The sequence below is a fragment of the Pholcus phalangioides genome, unplaced genomic scaffold (genome assembly GCF_987345545.1).
Source record: "Pholcus phalangioides strain wild (caught in Gottingen) unplaced genomic scaffold, Ppha-v1.0 ptg000009l_1, whole genome shotgun sequence".
NCBI lineage: Eukaryota > Metazoa > Arthropoda > Arachnida > Araneae > Pholcidae > Pholcus > Pholcus phalangioides.
This window is the reverse complement of record NW_028301602.1, coordinates 47921107-47942060: the sequence shown is the minus strand read 5'-3', so window position 1 is coordinate 47942060 and position 20954 is coordinate 47921107. Positions and strand designations below refer to the sequence as shown.

At 38.9% G+C, this 20954-nt stretch overlaps 1 protein-coding gene across 2 annotated transcripts; it reads left to right on the top strand.

Moving 5' to 3' along the window:
- Positions 1 to 3447: 3447 nt before the first annotated feature.
- Positions 3448 to 20271, top strand: LOC149083231 (alpha-tocopherol transfer protein-like). 2 transcript variants are annotated; one of them, XM_089236431.1, is made up of 6 exons: positions 3448 to 3648; positions 7154 to 7335; positions 9827 to 10069; positions 16278 to 16474; positions 17610 to 17720; positions 19789 to 20271. In XM_089236431.1, the coding sequence occupies exons 2-6, from the start codon at positions 7179 to 7181 to the stop codon at positions 20014 to 20016; spliced, it is 936 nt and encodes a 311-aa protein (XP_089092557.1). In that variant the 5' UTR covers positions 3448 to 3648; positions 7154 to 7178; the 3' UTR covers positions 20017 to 20271. The 2 variants fall into 2 exon arrangements, with proteins under 2 accessions (XP_089092557.1, XP_089092558.1); XM_089236432.1 differs by having other exon boundaries at positions 3507 to 3563; positions 19789 to 20128.
- Positions 20272 to 20954: the final 683 nt, after the last annotated feature.

Here is a 20954-nt window from a genome sequence, read left to right as displayed (position 1 = left end):
GCTGAAATTACGGAAATATCACAACAGCGGAAAATGAAGCATTTCTGCAAATTGCAGTGGATTAAAATGACTTTCACGAAAAAAAACACGTTCACCAAGACAATTGCGGGAGATTAATATTCTTATTTATAGTTGTAATTATCATAATATAATTTATGAGTTGAAAAATAATATCGATCTTTGACTTCAATAAAGAATAAAAATTCAAGTAGGCTTCATGTAAAAAACGGGATATTTTGCCAAAAAGTCGGGACGAAAAATACCGGGCTGCTAATTTTGCAAATGCACCGCTATTCCGCGATTACACGATTTCAACCAATCACGTCTCTTCTTGGTTTACGATAATTCTCACTACCTTATATATTATAACAAAAGTACGCACAGAAGAAATTAATTAGTCGTAAACAGCTATAAAATATTTAAAAATCGGAACTTAGGAAAAGAAAAGACACTAAAAGACAACTACTTTTTTATAACATTATTGGCCATAGTCCTTGTCAGCTACAAGAGCTTCCGATGATGGCAGTTCTCTAAAGTTCTTGAACCATTATCGTTGATTACAAAAATGTGAAGTCGCTGCTGTGTCAATCAGGAATTCTTCCATCTTTCTTGTCGATGAGAAGGCTTGATCTTGATCGGTGATTACACCAGGGCCGCAACTAGATGCTTGGTCAGTCGGGGCAAACATGCATTTTGGCCCCCCCCCCCATAATGTTCAAGGAGAGATTAGAGAGTGAAATTTGCGCCCCCGCCAGTACGGCGCCCGGGGCACCAGACCCGCCTGCACCCCCCTAGTTGCGGCCCTGGATTGCACTATCACAAAACATATTCTGAGTATTCTTTCGATGATCACTGTCACTTTTTTTCTTTTTGAAGCATTGATCCACCGTGTGATTAGTCTCTTTACAGTACATACAGAATTTCGACGGCCCCATAAGATGATCGTAGGTGGTTGAAGACCTAGACTGTTCGTTTGGTTTGTCCAACACGCATCCACTGCTGTCGATTTCAGGACGACGACTCGATTTAGCCCGATTACGTTTTATTGATTTCATTGCATGTGCAGTCGATTGCTGTTGCGTTAGAATCTTTTTCTTTTGCATATAGAAATGTCCTCTCCACTTGTCAATACAAGATTCATCGAAAGACTGGTTATTTGTGGAGATGAAGATTACAAGGAAGAAAATTCATCACTGCTCTCCACGGGGACTCGAACCCCGGTCTCTCTCTAGCCGGACGAGTGCTCTACCATCTAAGCTATGGAAGCGGATAGAATATTTCAACCTTGGAGCGCATATATATGTTGAAAGGCACCGTACCTGGACGGCGTCAACAATCAACTAACAGCTCGCGAATGACATACGCCAACCTTTTTGCTTAGATGGTAGAGCACTCGTCCGGCTAGCGAGAGACCGGGGTTCGAGTCCCCGTGGAGAGCAGTGATGAATTTTCTTCCTTGTAATCTTCATCTCCACAAATAACCAGTCTTTCGATGAATCTTGTACTTTTTCTTTTAGTTGGATTCTATCAGCTTCACTAATTAGTTGTTTCTCGACGTTCAAGAAAGTGAATTCGTCGTCCGCTAAACGATATAGGATTTGTACTAAATTGTCGTACTCTCTTGTGGTAGGCATCGTATCAACTGGAAACAGCACAAAATTTCTGAAATTTTGAACCCCGCATCGTTGACTTCAAGTTGTTTCTCGGCAACTCATTTGCAAAATATGCCAATCGTCTCATTCCCTGAATCAAATTTCAGCTCGAAAAATTCGTCGATTAAACTTGCTAGTCTGATTCTGGATGTCGGTTCGAAATTTTCCTTCAAAAATTGCCAACTATCTTTCACATCATTTGTGTTGCTTATCAGAGGAAGAAATTTTCGTTCCACACCTTGATAAATTGTTGTGTAAACCGTTGCTGTAACACCGTTGCTTACGCCAAGCAAAGTCGCTTTTGTCTCATTCTAGAGCATCGTCAGGATATTCTTGAGCTGTGGCCATCACAAAGTCCCAACAATTGCGATCCGTCAGGATAACTTTCATGTCCATTTTCCATGTTGAATAATTGAACTCGTTCAACTTGGGAAAAACAAATCGATCTGAGCAACTTTCAGCCATAATTTATCAATACCTAGAAAAACTTCGCTAGCTATAACATTTACGATTAAACTAGAGCTTTTAGGATTTGGGTGCTGTCGGCTCATAACCTTGTTAAAAAAAATTCAATTCAAATAACGACACGAATTTTTTCATACAAACACAACACACTAAAGTAATACATCTATTTATTTCAAATCCTTAAGCTCTACTGAAAACTGAAACGGAGGGGAAAAAAAACCTTATCACAAAATCGACATACCCGTATCGGTCTCCGTCTCCATCCGATCGGAGTTCACATAATCTTTTTTTATGCAATCTCACTACGTCACTCGACGAGGTACTTACATTTGCATATCCACTGAATATGGAATTTGATCGAACAAAAACATAATTGTTCCGGGCTCCAGGGCTTTAGCCCTGTCAGCACCACTCCCTCTGTGGGGGAGGGGATGGTGTTAATGAATTAGGAGCGTCGTCAAAGATTTTCCGTCATAAGAATGTCTTAATCACAAATTTATTATCATCTTCACAACCCACGGTTTGGGAACCCATGTCTTAGACCAGTTATTTTCAACCCGGTGCTCCCTGAAGTACCCAGGGTGCACGATGCTCGTGTTAGATTTCGTGCTCGCGAGCACTTGATCAACGTTCCAATTAAACACCTTGGAGGAATTGCATTCAAGAATTAAAATCATCGTCATTTCATGCATTCGTATGCTAAACTTACCATAAGGGTGCTCTTCTTTTGATGATGGGCACAGGTAGTGCTCGCGACTTGAAAAAGGTTGGAGACCCCTGTCTTAGACACTCAGAGGTTTCGATTGTTGTCTCGCACATCTTCAACTTCTCTAAAAGCATTTCCCAGAGGAAATTTTTAATTTAAGCTTGAGTGTGAAGTTAATCGGTTTAGAAATAGAAGTAAAAAAAGGTGTGGCTATTTTTCATTGATATAGTAACATAGCATCTTAGTTGTTTCCTGGGCACACGGACATCTGTTTTGAGGGAGAATCATTGCTCTATATATTTTGTGTGTGTATGAATTTGTTGTCTTTTTTTGTTCATTTGAGAGAAGTTTTTAGAATTAAATTCTTCACGACCTCGAATTTGAGCTCGTTGAACAACGTTTTGAATAAAATGGCGGAAATCGGGGATAGAAAATTATGAAGGAAACACCAACACATGATGCTGCACGAAAAAGGAATATATATGATGAAAAAGGATGCCATTTTTCTCCTGACCATTGAAAAAAACAACCATAGTTTTCACTGCAGAAAGCACTGTTTATATTCAAGGTTGAACTGATTGTATTTATGTAATTTTCCTTGTGTTTTCACACAAGGAAATACTTGTAAGTTGAAATATTTTCGTGACGACGCACTTATTTCCATTTTTTATCCTTCTATCTCTTGGCCAGCGACAAAGGAATTCGAAGTGTTATTCCATTTTGGCTAATCGGTAACGCGTGTAAGTAATTTGAATAAGCTTCATTTTTTCATATCTAGTGTTGACGCATTGCTTTCTTCGCTACTGGATATATCGGGGGAAAAAAGTAAGTTTTTTTTTTTTTCTGTCATTGTTATATATATAAACAGGGTTATAGAAATCACGGATTTGACTAACCCATTATTCGGGGCTTTATGCAAGAAATCACGGACGTTAGGAATTTTCTTTGCGGAACTTTCTTTTCTCTCAACATACAGAGAATTCCGAAATCTATTCGCGCGCGTATCTTTCTGACAATATTTTCACTTAACTTTGCGACAAATGCCATTAGCAATCGTTCTTACGACGAACTTGAAGCCGTGTATGAATGACGGAACGTGCGCAGAATCGAGCACAGTTGAAACTCCCACACCTAGAACGACAAAAAGGATTTCTTACACATACGCATTCAAACATGCGTGTGGGCAGAGAAAATAAGGCGTCGGAAGTGCTATGCACTTGTGGGTGCTTTATAAGGCAATTTTTATTATAAGGCAAATTTTAATTTCTGAATTAATTCCGAGGGTGCTCAGATCGATGGTACAGAATTCTGTGAATGCTGGAGTACCCATTGCATCCCGGTCAGAGACCCAAAAAAAAAGGGGAAAACAAGTTGGAGCTATAATTTTATAAAATTTAATAATAAAAAAAAAAAACGCGCGAATTTCTACATTTTTATTCAACAATTTATTAGCTTCAAAGATCTTTATTGTTTGACGCTTTTACGTCAGAGACATTTACTCACGTCCAAATAAAGTATCATGTTGTAAAACGCAGTTGCATGTACAGTATTCATACACTGCATGTACTTTTTGTGGGTATCAATCGTGAAAACTAAATTTTCACCTACTGGAGACGGGATTTTCTGTACCGATCACATGAGCGTAAACAGGATTTCCTCAAGAGGGAAGGAATGTACATCATCTAGTTTTTTTTTTCTTTCGACGATGTGGACCTCCTCTTCTCTCCTTTACGTATGTCAAGGTGCAGTATACTCAGGAACTGGCGCCAGTGCCTGAGGAATATATCAGAAAGGATTGCGGGATACGAGTTTCACGAAAATTCCTTATAATACTTGCATAGATACATACAAGCTCAGTTATGAAATCTCGCAGATCAAGTGTGCGTCACTCTTGTGTCGGATGCCCGCAAGGAAAATTGGTACAGTGAAACTTCGAGCTTAATTCGATCCACGAACGTGCTCGTTATTCGAATCAAACTCCCCGTAGGAAATAAGGGAAACGGATATAATTCGTTCCACAATTATTCATTCCCATAAAAATGACTAATAAGAACGGCATTTAATCAGTAATACAATGCAATAATATATATATATATATATATATATATATATATATATGTGTGTATGTAATACAATAAAATACATATATTGAACGAGCCAATGAATTTTCAGAGATATTGACCTTGGCCCACGCGTATCCTGGGCTAGTTCCCTCTTGCGGGGAGAGCGTCTCAACATCATGGGTCTTCGGGAAAAGTGCAGGATCAAGAGCCCCATCGGCTTCCCCCCCCCCTCCATACAGTAATTTTTCTAAGGCCCCACACTTGGATAGAAATGCCAGTCTAGTATGCTATTCACATATTGAAGCTCTCGAAAATTTTGACCAAATATCGTTATCATGAGCATCCCTTTCAGACTTGAGGCCCATGGGCCGTTTCAGGGTGGGCCCATGTATTAAGACGGCACTGATAAAGTGTTCACGGGTCACCCGTACTTGGCTGGAGAGAAGTAATAGCTTACATATCAATTACATCCAGAAATTGTAGTACCAGATTTCATCATGTGGCCCCACCCCCATGGATATGAGGGCCCGAGCCCTCCCTGCCTATATGGCTGCCACCTACCGAATAAAACTAATATGATTTTTCAGTTAACGTTGGTAAAAGGTTTCCGATTGGTGAACTATGTATATTGAAAAAATAATATAATATGGTATAATAAAATATTTTTTTATACGCAATAATGTTTATTAAATTATCAAATTTGCTTCAAAATTTTAATCGATAGGTGACAGCAAAAGTTCCAGTGAAATGATTTTTCTTTGCATGTTATATACATATATATATATATATATATATATATATATAATACTGCAGTAGTTAGCAACCTGATGCCATGTGGCCGTTTGTGGCCCTGGGATACTCTAAAAGGGGGGCACAGATAGAGAAAGGGGACCACAAATGGAAAAGGGAGTCACGACAAGTGCTGAAGGGGACCACACACACAGAAAGACAGGTGAAGAATTAGAGCTTTCAAGTGAAATATGTACAGTATATATAAATGTAATAACGCCATAAACAAACATGCGATACGGTAATGTATACAAATTAACTTACTTTAAACAACGAGAGAGAAGAGGACTGTCTCGCGTTGGACGATTTACGGACTCACTATTGTTTGCATTCTTGTTCTTTTTTTGTGTGATTTTAAAAAGAACGTATCCAATGACACTTACTTTTTGCCTCCGTTTTTAGGATTTCTCGAAGATGGGAAATTGCTTGCTGTTGCTTGCAATGGAGGTCCATCAGTTCGTGTAGTCAACTCCTGGCCAAGCAGAATTTATATAAAAAACAAACGCACATACGCGCGATTACAATGCGACATCTAGTTTCTTATAATAGTCACACTCAATTTTTCCAGTGAGGCACGCTGACCGAACACTGTAAGGGAGAATATTACCTACAATTTCACAGTACGTGTGTGCACGAAAGCGAAAAATCATCAGCTTAGTTGTGAAAACGTGACAATAAATAAACAAAGCGCAAATTTTTTGCTCGTAATGCGAATCATCACTCGTTAATCGAATCAATTATTTTTTTCAAAATTTTTGCTCGTTATGCGCATTGCTCGCTAACCGAAGTTCCACTGTGTAGTTACTCATTGGCATTCCGACAGTGCAGATTAAGGTGATTTGGAAGACAGATGAGAGCTACGAATTTCCATGCCGAGTGCGATTATAGTGCACGCGTGTTTCCGATTCTGGAAACCCGCGACGTCTCCGATCGGTTAAAAACCCGAATTTCAATTTTTTTCAACTTGAAATTTGGATTTTTAACCAATCGGAGATGACGCCGGTTTCCAGAATCTAAAATACGGACGCACTATGTTTGCGTTACCCTTATTCTCAAAAACTGTAATCAGATCGGAGGTTATGATGCCATCGGGACATACCCGGGTGAGCTCACGCTTTAAGATGACCCTATCATGGGCCTCTGGACAAAGTGATTTTTCTGAGGTCCATTTACTTGGCCTTTCAATTTTTTGCTTACATTCCAAAATCTAGACCAGATCTCATTTTCATGAGGCTCCTCTGCACTTGAGATCCACGGGCCGTGCCCGGCAGGGCCCATGCCTTAAGATGACACTGAGTGGCACTGCTAAAGCCATCAAGACGATTGATTGACCGATAGAATTTTCAGCAGGAAAATGGCGAATTGTGATGATCAGTTCGCCTCTATTCTCATAACATTAATTAATACAATACTATAATAGGAAGGAGGAGGAAACAGCTAAGGTTGAAATCTTTCCTTCTTTCTTTTGTTTTTTTTAGAGAGGGGAAATTGGATAAATCAAGAATGAGTTGTAAAGGTCCCACAGGTTCATCAAGTAAATATTTGCCATTGGACATCGAATCACCGAATTTAGAAATCCTCCAGAAAGCAGAGGATGAACTCGGCGAAAGGCCGGAGGTCAGAAAGGAAGCTGTCAAAGAGCTCAAGAAGTTGATAAACGGCAAGTTTTTAACAAACCTTCCTCAATATTTGAAAATTAATCGTTAAATTATCTCCTTTGTCCATCTGACATCGATGTTCCGTTAAGTAATAGGTTGCTCTTATATAAATATGGAGTTTTCTTTCTTTTTTCCCCCCAATGCTGCATTTAAGTCTCCCTCTCACTCCCTCCCTTTCCATGCTCCCGTATTGATATTGCATTTATACCGTGGAAACTTGGAATACAGCAGTTTCAAAGCTTATTTATTCTACCGTTCCCCTTCTCTCCCCCCCCCCGGCAAAAAAAGTTTTGTTTCAACGCTCCACATTTCAATCTATCTCCAACTGATCTCACAAGATTCTTGTCTTTTGATACTCCTGAACGGTTTCTCGTGCCCCCCCCCCCATCCGGCAGAGGCGTACGCAGGCCTGACCTTTGGAGGGGGCACAATGGATTTCTTTGAGAGAATTCTCGGTTACCAACCTTCAAAAAACATTTTGAATTAGCAAAAATAGATTAAGATAACATACAAATGTATTTACTTTCCTTTAAAAACATAACCAGCCCTTAGGCCCGAGACAATTACTACCATTTTTTGTTTTTCCCATGCTTTAAATTCACTATAGAAGGGCCCATGAAAATTTTGGCTTTCATGAAAAGAGCCCGCCAAAGATCATAGCCTACGGGCCCCACTACAGGATATAGGGACTTGTTCCAGACTCTGCCATGAAACTGGGCTGGAAGAGATCTCGGCAACGGGATAAGTCCAGTGGCAAAGTTCTGGCGTTCATTCATTCAAGATATAGGGGACATGGGGGGGGGGGGCGTGACGATTTTCACATCTTAGTCGCATCGTGACTTCCGCAAGAGAGAGGCTAACAAGGCACGTCTGGGGCCTGAGGATTAGCGTTAATTTTATTAAATATGGTTTACCTTATAAAATCACAAGAAATTCTTTACTAGAAACATATGCAGTGAAACCTCGATATAACGATATTCTGCGGGCCAAGAAAAAATATCGTTGTATCGAGAGAAAACAATAACATCACGTGCCACGAAGTTTATGCTGTTGTTGGCATCTTTTCTAAATCTGCGTTGTTAGTATCATTAGAAAAAACAAAGCTTTAACTCCTTCGTGTATAAGCTGTTGGTGATGCATTTTAACTATCTCTATCAGGCCGAACACATAGTGAGATGACCACGTGGTGTGGGAGTGCATAATAGAGACTATCGAGGAAAACAATTGTATTGTTTTGTTCCACACCGTACATACTCGAGGAGCGAGACAAAGAAGAGAAAGAGGCCACTCGATGAGGTGCGCGACTTAAACAATGCTGTTGGTTTTCACCTCGAACTGCCGATTTTCGCTATCTGCTAATTGGTCCATTTCTTCTTTTTTTTCCTTCTATCTTCCGGGGGGCGGATCATAATCATCACCACACCCTTACATTTTAGAACCACTCCAGCCATTTTCTCTCTCGTCTTCCTCTTTTAGGCTGCAGCTATATTGGAGCGAAGAGATGCAAGGGCGACTAGGAAGAAAAAATGCATCAGGGTGGAGGAAGAGACGTCCGCGCTTAGTAACAGATAACAGGATAGAGAAAATAGCCGGAGGGGTTCTGAAATGCAAACGGGTGTGATGATGATGATGCCTCTGCAGAAGAGGGAGAGGAAAAAAAGGGGAGAAACATCCAATCAGCAGATAGCGAAATTTCCCATATCGAGGTAAAAGCAAACACCATTGTTCGAATCCCGTACCTCGTCAGTGCCTCTTCCTCTCGAGTATGTGAGGGGTACAACAAAATAATACAGTTTTTTTCGTCGCTAGTTTCCATTATGCACTCCGTACCTTGTGGTCGCCTGACTATGTGTTCGGCCTTAATATGTGCGGACATCTCTTCCTCCACCCTTATACATTTTTTTCTTCCTAGTCACTATTCTTGTAACTCGTATCTCTTCACTCCACTATGATCGTAGCCTTATAGGCTAGTGGCTATGTTCTTAGCCTTAGGCTAGGGGGGGCGGCGACCAAACCAACGAATGAAAGGAAGAGAAGCGAGATGAGAATATAGCCACGCGCAAGGAAAGTACTTTCGGTGATCATGTGGTGCAAAACATCAATGTTTTTGGCATAGAAGAATGAAAACAAACGACGAAGTTAAAATTAAATTAAAGACAATTTGACAATTTTGAGAGAAATATAGAAAAATATCGTTATAGCGGTTTTAAAAATCTTTTAAAAAATATCGTTACAGAGGAATTTTTCGCAATAAAGTATATCGTTGTATCGAAAGGTGTTTAGCATTATACTACAAGCAATCCCAAACAATATTGAAAACAATATCTTTGTAGAGGAATTTATATCGAGCATGGTTGTAGCAATGTTTCACTGTACTTGCGGAGAAATCTTACTACCTTATAACAATGGAGTTAGAATCTTAAATGTGTATAAAATATGCACTTTTTAGAGCTTGTGTTTTGTTGTGTTTTTTTTTATCCCCCCCCCCCAAAGGCGAGAAAGATTTTCGACCACTGATGGATGATTCTTTTCTACTTCGTTTCTTGCGGTCCAGAAAATTCAATGTAGAAAATGCTTTCAAGACCCTCAAAAACTATTATACGTTCAAAGCTCGGTATTCCCGTGTATTGACTGAGTATCGGCCGAGTGAGTTGAAGCATATTTTCGACATGAACATGTTGACGGTAATGCCTTACAGAGATGAAAGCGGCTGCCTGATCGGATGCGCTAAAATAGGTAAATACCACACGGTTAGTACTCCTTTTCAACCGTACATGCACCTCATACACATTCCTCTATAGAATTTCTAACGAATTGGTACATGACGGAACGTATATTCTGAGTGTATGTATGGGCCTAATGTATTTATATATGTATAATGTGAAAATTGTGTTTGTTTCGGGTTCTTGCTGGTGCTGTCACCTGTTTTCCCATATTTTGATGGTAAATGCTTGAATTTTTATGTTATGTCAATATCGTGTTCAAGGTCTGCCTGTTCTCTGCGATGAGAGACTTTTTTAAATGGGACACTACCATAACATCAAACATGGCCCCCCGCTCTGTCCCTTGCGGGATATAAGCGGATTACCTTGCGGCTGGGCCATGCTGGAAGAACTTTCCTGGCATCTGGCCCGGCGAACTCGTAAGCCACCGGGACCCCACTCCATTGCAAGCAGCAGTAGCCACACTCCGGGAAGCTCCTGGAAACCCCCCGTCGGTCAAGAAGGAGCACAGATGCACCGCCCGCCAGCATCGCACCACCAGATCTCCGACCCAGCAAAAGCATCCCGGCGGTCCCCGGCTCCACAAGCCTACGAAAGAACACCTCCGTCCGTGACTTATCGCCCAAAAGAGCAGCAGAACGAAACCAAATGTCCGTCCTTTTCCAGCAGATCGTGTCTGTCCATGTCATCATTGTACTCTGTCCCCACCAATCCATCTGTAGATGGACCCGTGGCATCTCGATTGCCAATCACTCGTTTCAGCTCTTCTGCCAATACATGGCACAAGCAGGCACTGAACAGAAATGACAGCAAGTGTTTAACATCGAGTGAGAAATTGTCAGGAAAGAACAACATGACAAACACCACAGTTCTGTTAAATGGGCGGGACAGAAGGAAAAAAATTACAGTGATGTGGTGAAAAATATTCCCACATGAAACATCACAGTCCATCCGATGAATATTCAGGATTACAAAGCAGTGGTAATTCGAGAGACTAGACACAAGATAGATAGTCTCACAAAACATCACAGTCCAAAATGCATTCCAGTAAATGGGAGACTGGCTCGAATTCACTTTAAAATTCGATAGTTTTACAATGGTGTTCTTTGTTCCCACCTAAAACTGCCAACCTCTAAATTTTGCCACCAGGGGCAGCAGCCCCTGCCCGCTCTTGTTTCAGCCCAGTATAAAGGCGTAAAAAAACCACTAGTTTCAGTTATCCTCTTTACACCTGAGCCAAAACTTATTATTAATGTGTGTATATATATATATATATATATATAGCATCAAAGAGAAAATTAACAAAATCAGCTTTCAATGAAAAATTTCAAAAGTTAGAGTATCGCACCACAAAAGGCTGCTTTATACACATAGTCCGAAATATTATGAAAAAGTGAGAAGATGAGAAAAGATGAGAAGTTATTGAAAAATTGTAAAAAGGAAAAATATGGATCAATGAGGAGGTCGTTCTCAAGGGGGACCCCCCCCCCCCCACACACATTGCTCGAAACTGCAAAACTGTTTCTAATGATGGTAAGCCTAATAGGCATAAAATTACCATCAGTTCCCCCGACATTTTTGCGATAAACAAGCTTTGGAAGTCAAAAGGCAAAAATGAGAATACACAATTATAACCAAAAAATACGAAATAACAAATGAGTTAAGAACACAAAAATATATATACAAAAAGTGTGTTAAAAATTGAAAAATGAGAAAACTTGAAGAAAAACATACCAAGAGTAAGACTCTTTTTAAAGCGTGCCGCTATTAGTCAATTCAGGCGGCACGCTTTAAAAAAAGTCTTACTCTTGGTATGTTTTTCTTCAAGTTTTCTCATTTTTCAATTTTTAACATTCAAATTTCAAGTTATGTCAGCGCTATCCAGTAGCTAAAAAAAGGAGGGAGAGAGTTTGTGAAGAAAACACAAAAAAAAGGGGAAAATTAATTTCCCAAAGAAAAATATATTGTCAAAGATTGCCTTAAAAATCTCAGAAAAGTATATTAAAACCAGTCTGAAGCGAGATTGGAATAGCAAGGAAAAAATTTACTTTTTATCGAAAATCATGAACTATGCAAAATATACTTAAAATTTTTGGGAATATGCTCTATTACGTAAAAATAGCGAAATATGCAAAAAAATATGCAAAGACATAGAAATTCGAGCCCTAGTAATGAGTCTTGCGCTCTACTCACTCCAGCAACTGCGCACACCACATACCAGAATTTAGTTGCCATTGAATATATCGATTGTTGAGATCAATGTCAAATCGTATTCGTTTTTGCTGGTAACCAGCATAAACGAATTAATAGTCGCCAGGAGGAATGATAGCGCCAACATTCGGTGTTCCAGTGAACCCCTTCTAAAACATGCAGTTCAACTTCGACAAATGTAAATTTCACCACGTAAGTACTTTTCTATAAGTGACATGTTGGCTCATCAATTATTGCGATGAATTTTACGGAATGCTTTTTTTCTCTATTATATCTAGTTACATGTAGGAATGTTTGTTTATTTGCGGCCTGCGTATAGGATTTCATCCGGAAGGTGCTCCCAAAAAAAGTATCGGTGCACATATCACAATAAGTACACCAGTTTCTGGCCCGCAAGCCATATCGCATCTGGCCCCGTGGGCTAAAAAGGTTGTCTAAATAAAGTTTTCTGTTCTTCGAGGCGCAAATGCGAGACGATCTCTCCGCTAAAAAGTCTTCCGACAGAGGGCAACAGGAATACAACATATAATTTTTACAATCATTGTAATTCATTCGTTGTTGGAAAAATTGCTAACAGATGGCAGCACTACACATAACAAGCACTACACGGAAACAGACTTCACAGCACGTACACGCACATCCCAGAATGCACCTATTCGTTAGAAATTCTGTAGAGGAATGTGTGTATGAGGTGCATGTGCGGTTAAGTAGTAATCTAATTCAAGACAAGATTTGTTTGTTTTTCTGTGTTTATGTCAGGGCCGTCTTAAGAGCATCATGGGCCCCCGGGCCAAGTGATTTTTCTGAGGCCCTACTTGGCAAATTTTCGAAAAATTAAACTACTACTAATTTTTTTGAGGCCCTATTCCCTTGAGGCCTCCGGGCCGTTCCCGGGTGGGCCCATACGTTAAGACGGCACTGGTTTACGTACACATGTAGTGTCTTCCCAGCACTTATAAAATATAATTTTCCACTTTGTGGCAGTACCACAAAAATCAAAAGTCAAGGCCGTCTGGCTTGTGAAATTTTGTTGTTTACATCGAACTTATATTATATTACTCATGGAGGAAAGAGTGTGTATTACTGGAGGGAGCATCCAGCCATCCGCCGCGACAGCAGCGACATCGAATGCAAGGAAATCACGTGACTCGGTGAAAACAAAGTTCGTTTGCCCACAGAAATGTACAGTTCGGTCTCTAACTATTGGTTTTAAAGATTAAGAAAAAGGATAGAGAACTCTTCTAAAGATGTGAAAAAAGACTAAATTATTTATTTTTCACACCATAGGCGGAGATTAACTTGGAAGTGTGGGGGGGGGCAAGGTCATTATTGCTGGTGGGGCACGATGATGATGTCAGCTCATATATACATTAGATCAGTCGACTCCAAAGCGCTTGCCTCTTCAAGCGCTTTGGTCGACTCCACCTGTGACGCTGGGGCATTGCCCCACCCCCCACGTCCCCCCGTATCTCCACCCATGGAACACATTAATACTGGAATCATTTCTTTCATCAATTCTTGAATTTTCCTTCATTTATTCTGGATTGTCCTTCATTAGTTGGTGGTGTCCTTGCGAGTTGGGTGGTGTCACTATCCCGGATGCAACTAGGGTCACCGATTTGGGAATTCTCATTGACGAGCGACTTAAGTTTTCTGAACATTGTTCAGCGGTTGTCAAAAAATCGAATAGAATGCTTGGTCTCATTTTCAAAAAGGTCTCTTCGCGTTCTCCTAAAGTCATTCTTCCGCTTTTTCGAGGCTTAGTTCGCCCTGGACTGGAGTATGCTGTAAGGTTTTGGAGACCATACCTACAGAGGGACATAGACTTGGTTGAAGGGGTGCAGAGAACTACGCGTGTCCTTATTGGCACACAGGGCTTTACTTATGAAGAGAGACTTCATTTTTTGAATATGTTTGCATTAGATGAACGCGGGTGTCGAGGGGATGTGATCGGGGTGTTCGGCATTTTCAATGAGATGGACCATGGACTTTTGGTACACCGCCGTCGAATGCTTTTGCGGGGGGGGGGGCAATGCAGGGTTGTGGTGTCGCAGGGAATTTTTCTCTAGTGGGGTTGTTAATTGTTGTATTTTTGAGAAATGGTGGAGCCGAAAACGGAATTGTATTGATCAGCATATTGTAGGAAAATAGCCTACTTTAATGTGTCAAAAAAACTAATACATAATATAATTAAATGTGGTTATACAGAGCGGATAAACATCGTGGCCCGGGAAGTAGAAAAGGTAAACAACAGAAGAAGGACGGCATTGACCACAGTTTTTAGTTCGTAGTTGTTGTAGTTTTCACAACATTAATAAATGGAATGACTTACCCCCGGAGGTAGTAAATTGTAACACAATTGACACGTTTAAAAAGAAATACGATAAACATGTTGGGGTAAATCAAGAAGCTATCCACTCTTAGAATAAGACAACCATAAGTATTCTTTATAAGCGTTGTATAATATTTTATCACGTGTATATATTGTTTATAATTTGTGTTAATTGCATTTTTAATTGGGTTGCTGTATTTTTGAAACATATGACATCCATATTTTTATGGGCATCTTCTTATCAGCCACCTCGTTGGGCATTTTGCCTGTTGTGGCGTTGTTTTTATATTTGTATTAATTCTGGATTGTCCTTCATTAATTTTCCTTCATTAATTCTTGAAGTTTCTTTCATTAATTCTGGAATTACTTCCTTTATTAATTATTATTTCTTTCATTACTTCTGGAATAATTGCTTTCATTAATGACAAAATTATTTCTTTCATTTATTGTTTTAAATTCCTGTGGATGCCATAAGAAAATAACGGGGATTGTGTTTGTTTTCATCGAGTCACGTGATCTTACATGACATGACATTTTATTTACGTCCTTTATACCTTTATACCTGCTTTAGGACCGCTTTAAAACAAAAATTTACACTATGTAATATACATGTAAATATGTGAGTACATATACGTAATGTGAATACATGAAGCAAAATTTACATTAAAGATGGTAGAATTTGCACAAACCTTACATGATCGGGATGGGGGAAAATCACACTTGGAAATTCTAACCAAAATGCACATAGAGAAAACAAAATATAAAATTTCAAAGAGACCGCTGACGTCATACTCTCTCTAGCATCGAACTTATTACAATGATAATTCCAAAATTAATGAAAGAAAATATTATGGAATTCATGTAAGAGATAATTTCAGCATTGATAAAAAAGTGATAATTCCAAAATTAATGAAAAAAAATTATAGAAATAATAAAAGAGATAATTCCAAAATCAATGAAAGAGGTAATTCCAGAATTAATGAGATATAATTTTTAGAATTAATGAGATATAATTTTTAGAATTAATGAGATATAATTTCAGAATTAATGAGGTATAATTTCAGAATTAATGAGATATAATTTCAGAATCAATGAAAGATATAATTTCAGAATCAATGAAAGATATAATTTCAGAATCAATGAAAGATATAATTTCAGAATCAATGAAAGAAATAATTTCAGTATTAATGAAAGAAACAAATCCAGAATTGATGAAGGCAATTATTCCAGAAGTAATGAAAGAAATAATAATTAATAAAGGAAATAATTCCAGAATTAATGAAAGAAAATTCACCGAGTCACGTGATTTCCTTGCATTTGATGTCGCTGCCGTCGCGGTGGCTGGATGCCCTCTCCAGTAATATAAGCTCGATGGTTGCTTACAGATGACGGTCGCATCTTGCACATATCCCTGTTCTTGTCCAAATTCTGTTTCATTTTACCTTTGTTAATATTGCAAATAAATAATTGTTATGTTGTATAATCTACTGTTTCGAATATCATATATTATATTTTCGAACATTATACCTTAACTGTTTCGTTCGATTATAAGTTATACCTTAAAGTCAGCTCTCGTAGCTATACACACACACATATATGCAGTATATTTATTTAATTTTACGAATGCAAATACTTTTGTGCTTTGTGACCCACGATTCTGTTTCGTTCGGCTGATCAGAAGCGTTCGACCTCAACAAAGCGACGATAGAAGAAGTCTTCGCAGCGGTCATAGTCGCAGCAGAGCATTACTTGAAATCGGAAGCTACTCAAATCTGTGGAGTAGTCATAGTTGTAGACCTCAAAGGAATGGGACTCAAGCTGGTTAGACATTTGGCGTCTCCGACTTTACTGTACAGGATAGTACGAGCTATACAGGTAAATTTTTCGTCTTCGAATGCGCTAACGTTTGTTTTTTCATTGTACAGTATCTTCATAAATTATCTGTTTAACCCTTTAAGTGGTTTTTAAAATTTTCCGATCCGCATTGTAACTGCCGCATTGGAAATGAAACGTGTTAAAAACCCGAGATATTTCGGGGTGACCGAAATAAAATAGATCAAGTTTGACGAGATACCTCGTCGAAATTGCCGCTGTAAGGGTTAAAAAATGTATCTCATACATACTATTTATAGTTTTTTATTGAGGATGAATCAATCAAACGTTCACTGTATTTATCGCCAACCTTTTCTTTTTAATCAATAGATGTTCGCTTCGAAAGAGTGAATAATGCAGGTTATTTTATTTGTTTTTTGTGGATAAGGTTTCAGTGATCAAGACCACCTTAACCGTACATGCACCTCGTACACATTCCTCTACGGAATTTCTGACGAATTGGTACATGCCGGAATGCGCGTGTACGTGTTGTGAACCTAATGGGAAGTTTGTTTCTGTGTAAGGCTTGTTGTGCGTAGTGCTGTCATCTGTCGTCAATTTTTCTAACCATGAGTGAAGTGTGGTTAGAAAAAATCGATGGCAGATAGCGGCACTATACATAACAAGCATTACACAGAAACAAACCTCACGTTAAGTTCATAACTCGTACACGTGTGGGAGGTCTGCCTGCTCTCTGCAAACACCAGAAAACCTCCACGTGGAAGTCGTGACGTCACTGAAGAAGTTATTTAACCTATAGCCATTGGATATACTGCAAAAAAGGTAAAGATATCGCATGCGTCTTCCTGCTATATCCAATGGCTACAGGTGAAATAACTTCAGTGACGTCACGAGGTTCGCGCGGAGGCCTTCTGCTATAGATGGTGTTGTTAATGCGAGGAGACTTTTTCAAATGGAAGACCGGTTGGCATTTGCGCGTTGAAAAACCACAGAAAAATAAATTCTGCCGACCACCACGGTGCCACCAAGGAGTTCGAACCTGCATCCTCATGATGAGAGTCCAGCACGATGCCCACCCACACTACAACATAGCGGCTGATGATCAAGAATGATAGATGTGGCGTTTTTTTGTTTAATTGTTTCGTCGTAAATTAAATTTTTAATTTTTTTTTTCCAGGATTGCTTGCCAGTTCGGATAAAAGCCATTCATTTCACGCACGAACCGTTCTACTTCAGTGTCATTTTCAATATCCTAAAGACAATTCTCAGTGACAAAATCCGCAACAGGGTAAGACATTCACAATGGTCAGAATTTACTTCACTTATCGTATACCAGAGCTTCCCAGAATATTCTAGAAAAGAATCATTTCAAAGCACTGAACGGTCACACATCAATAGACCAATGATTCGTGACGCTCCTGATAGAGGTTGGTGAGCCGCGACGCACACTTTGATATAACGGAATAGTGGGAGTTATTCGTCCCGTGAAGGTGCAGGATGGTTTCTGTGTTCAAAAAGAAGTTATCAGAATCGACCTTATTCTAATGACAGGGAACCGTTGCCTTTTCCTTTGGATTCGTACAGATTGCTCCATACATTCGTAAATAGTTAAAATATTCATAAAAGTTGAAGGATATTTCAATACTGTTTGTGAAAAAATCAATAGAGGGTGCTGCACGAAATAAAATCAGAAGGTGCAATCATGTCCGAAACGTTCGAAAAGCTTCATCCGGAGTTTCGTGGTTGAGGTAAAACAACTTCACGAACAATGTTTATCCGCCAGTGTCAACATCACAATGAAAGCCTCATGTAAGCATCAATAACAGAATTGAGCTGTTAATCGTACACCCTGCACTTAATAGGACTCTGATTTCTATATTTCTAGTGATTTTATTTCATGCCGAGCCCTCTGTCGACAAAAATTTGAACTGATTTTTTTCTGGACCACAAAAAAATTCTCCTTAGTGAGAGTAACATTTCCGCAAACCGCATTAAAATAATACCAATTCCTTCAATTTTTGTGAATTTTTAAACTATTTACGAATTTATGAGACATTACGTACATTGATAGGTTGATAATGATTCTAATCGAATTACGCATTGTTCAACCACTTGCCTGACTTGCTCGTGCACAGCATGGGCATCATAATCTTTTACCCCTAGAAGGCACTAACGAAAAGTGAACCTTTAACTAAATCTGCATAAACGATATGTCTTACTTCACGCAACAGCAATATAATGACATCTAGATACACAATCTGGTTCAGTTACTTAATCTATCTAAAAACTAGATTATTTATATTCCACGCAAAAAAAAACTCTCAAATAAGAGCTTTCCAATTTTTTTTTTTAATTTCAAAAAAAGGTAATGAGTGAATCAAAATTAAAAATTTAGCGCGATTTTGTGTGTAATTGTCTGTTGTTCCTAGTCATAGAGTTCATAGACATATGAATATAATAAAGAAATAAAAAAACTCATTTTTTCTGAAAACTAAAGAAAACTAAAAACCTATCAGACAAGTGGTTTAAGAGCTTCGACGGCGGTTTTTCTTGAGGATTCCATTTTTGCCACAAACAGTTATTAAGGAAGTTGCTCAGCTTTTCAATCTTTCTGTCCTCTACCAAAACGGAACGAAGAAAAAATAATTAAATGGCCACAATAAATGCGTAACATAATAAAACTCCTCTACTAAATAAAACAATTAATTCTGAACACAAATTTCTTTTCGCGAGAGTTATTGCATTTATTATAGAGGCTACATTTCAATATATGTTAATCAACGTTAAATTTAAATCGAATCGGACATGCCTAAACACTTTACCGAGAATACTGTATAGTGTATATGAATCTTTTTAACATAATGTTCATTCTGGAGATTGGATCAAATTAAGCATTTATATATGAGCAATTTGCCCAGTTATGCCAATTTAGTTATTTTCCAATTGGATCTGGTCTTTTATCGGCCATTTTGTTGAAAAAAATACCAATCTAGTTTTTTTTTTCTGTTGTTTTTTTCAAACAATTTTCCTGTACTGTGTACTTGTAGTCTATTATTAAACTACGTGAAATTACGGGATTGTTTAGGGAAATACGGGACGTATGGTCGTATGAATAATGACTAAAATTAATTCTGGTTGTTTAAGCCTAGTTTCTAGTTGTTCTTGATGAAAAATCTAGTTAGAAAATTTTTTGACTGTTTGCAACATTGAATTTGCTCCAAATTTTATATCGGGGGGGGGGGGGGGAGAGGAAGGGAATGTATATGTGTGTTCTTACCCCTAAGTCAGAACGTGTAAACAATTTTCCAGTGAGGTCGAGTGATACAAAAATGTCATATGTTTAATTTCTTCCGCAGTTCCAGTTCCACGGAAGCAACTTGTCCAACTTACACAAACGGGTTCCCGCGGCTCTTCTCCCTCAAGAAATGGGTGGTCAGCTCGGACCGATCGAGAGCCGAAAATTCGCGGACACGCTGTCAGAGAACGAGCCTTATTACGCCAAGATATATAAGTACGGCTACCAAGAGAATAAAGCGCAGTTCATCAGAAAGAAGAGCAGCATGGCGTTCGGACTTTTCGTTTGATTGTGATGGGTCTTGACACCGATGAACCTATTCAACAATTTGCTCTCACTTTGATTTATTACTTTATGATTGATATATTGTAAAATAAATGCTAATGTATCTCTAATAAAATTTTATAATTTTTTTCAAAAAGCAAAATAAAATCAATGTTCCCACGATTTTTCTTTTACATCTGAAAACCGAAAATTTTATCTTGTTTAAATGATGGAAAACATCGGAGTAACGGAATTTGTTATTAAAGATTACATAAATTTTATTGCGTGAAAAAAAAATTATTTGGTTAAATTTCTCGTTGCTGTTTCTTTGGCTATTAGAATACTCCAGGGCAGTAAGGGAGCCAACATGACCTGCAAGAGCGTACGCAGGATTGACCTTTGGAAGGAAAAAGGAAAGCTTTGTGGAGGGCGGAGATACGGGATATGCCCCCCCCCCCCAGCGTAAATGACGGAGCCGGTATACGCATATATATGAATTGGCATCATCATCATTCCCCCCCCCCCAACCTATATCATGTCTATTTCTGCCTATGATGGTGGGGGAGGGGTCAAGGAATTCCTTTCGGAAAAACTTTGCGTTACCAACTTTCTTTCTTTAGAATTTCTACGAAAATATATAAATTTTACATTTTTCGTCTGCTTGGGGGTGGGCTGTACGAGCCCCCCCCCCTGCTCGTCCCCGTACGCCTACGGGCCTTAGATTGGGGAGGGGGGAGCCATGCGGACCCACTTTCTTCTTTTTTTTTAACCGAGTGCTACTGTGGTCCTATCACCATGGGCAATTCACTGCCCAATGTATTGCATTTAAATGTAATGCCATTTATTACCGGAAGTGTGTGCTTGTATACACAACAGTTTGAATGCATGTATAGTGTTGCGCTATGAGCGAAGTGTAATGATTGAGTATTTGTATTGTTGTAAGCCTGATGCTTTCTGCGGCCA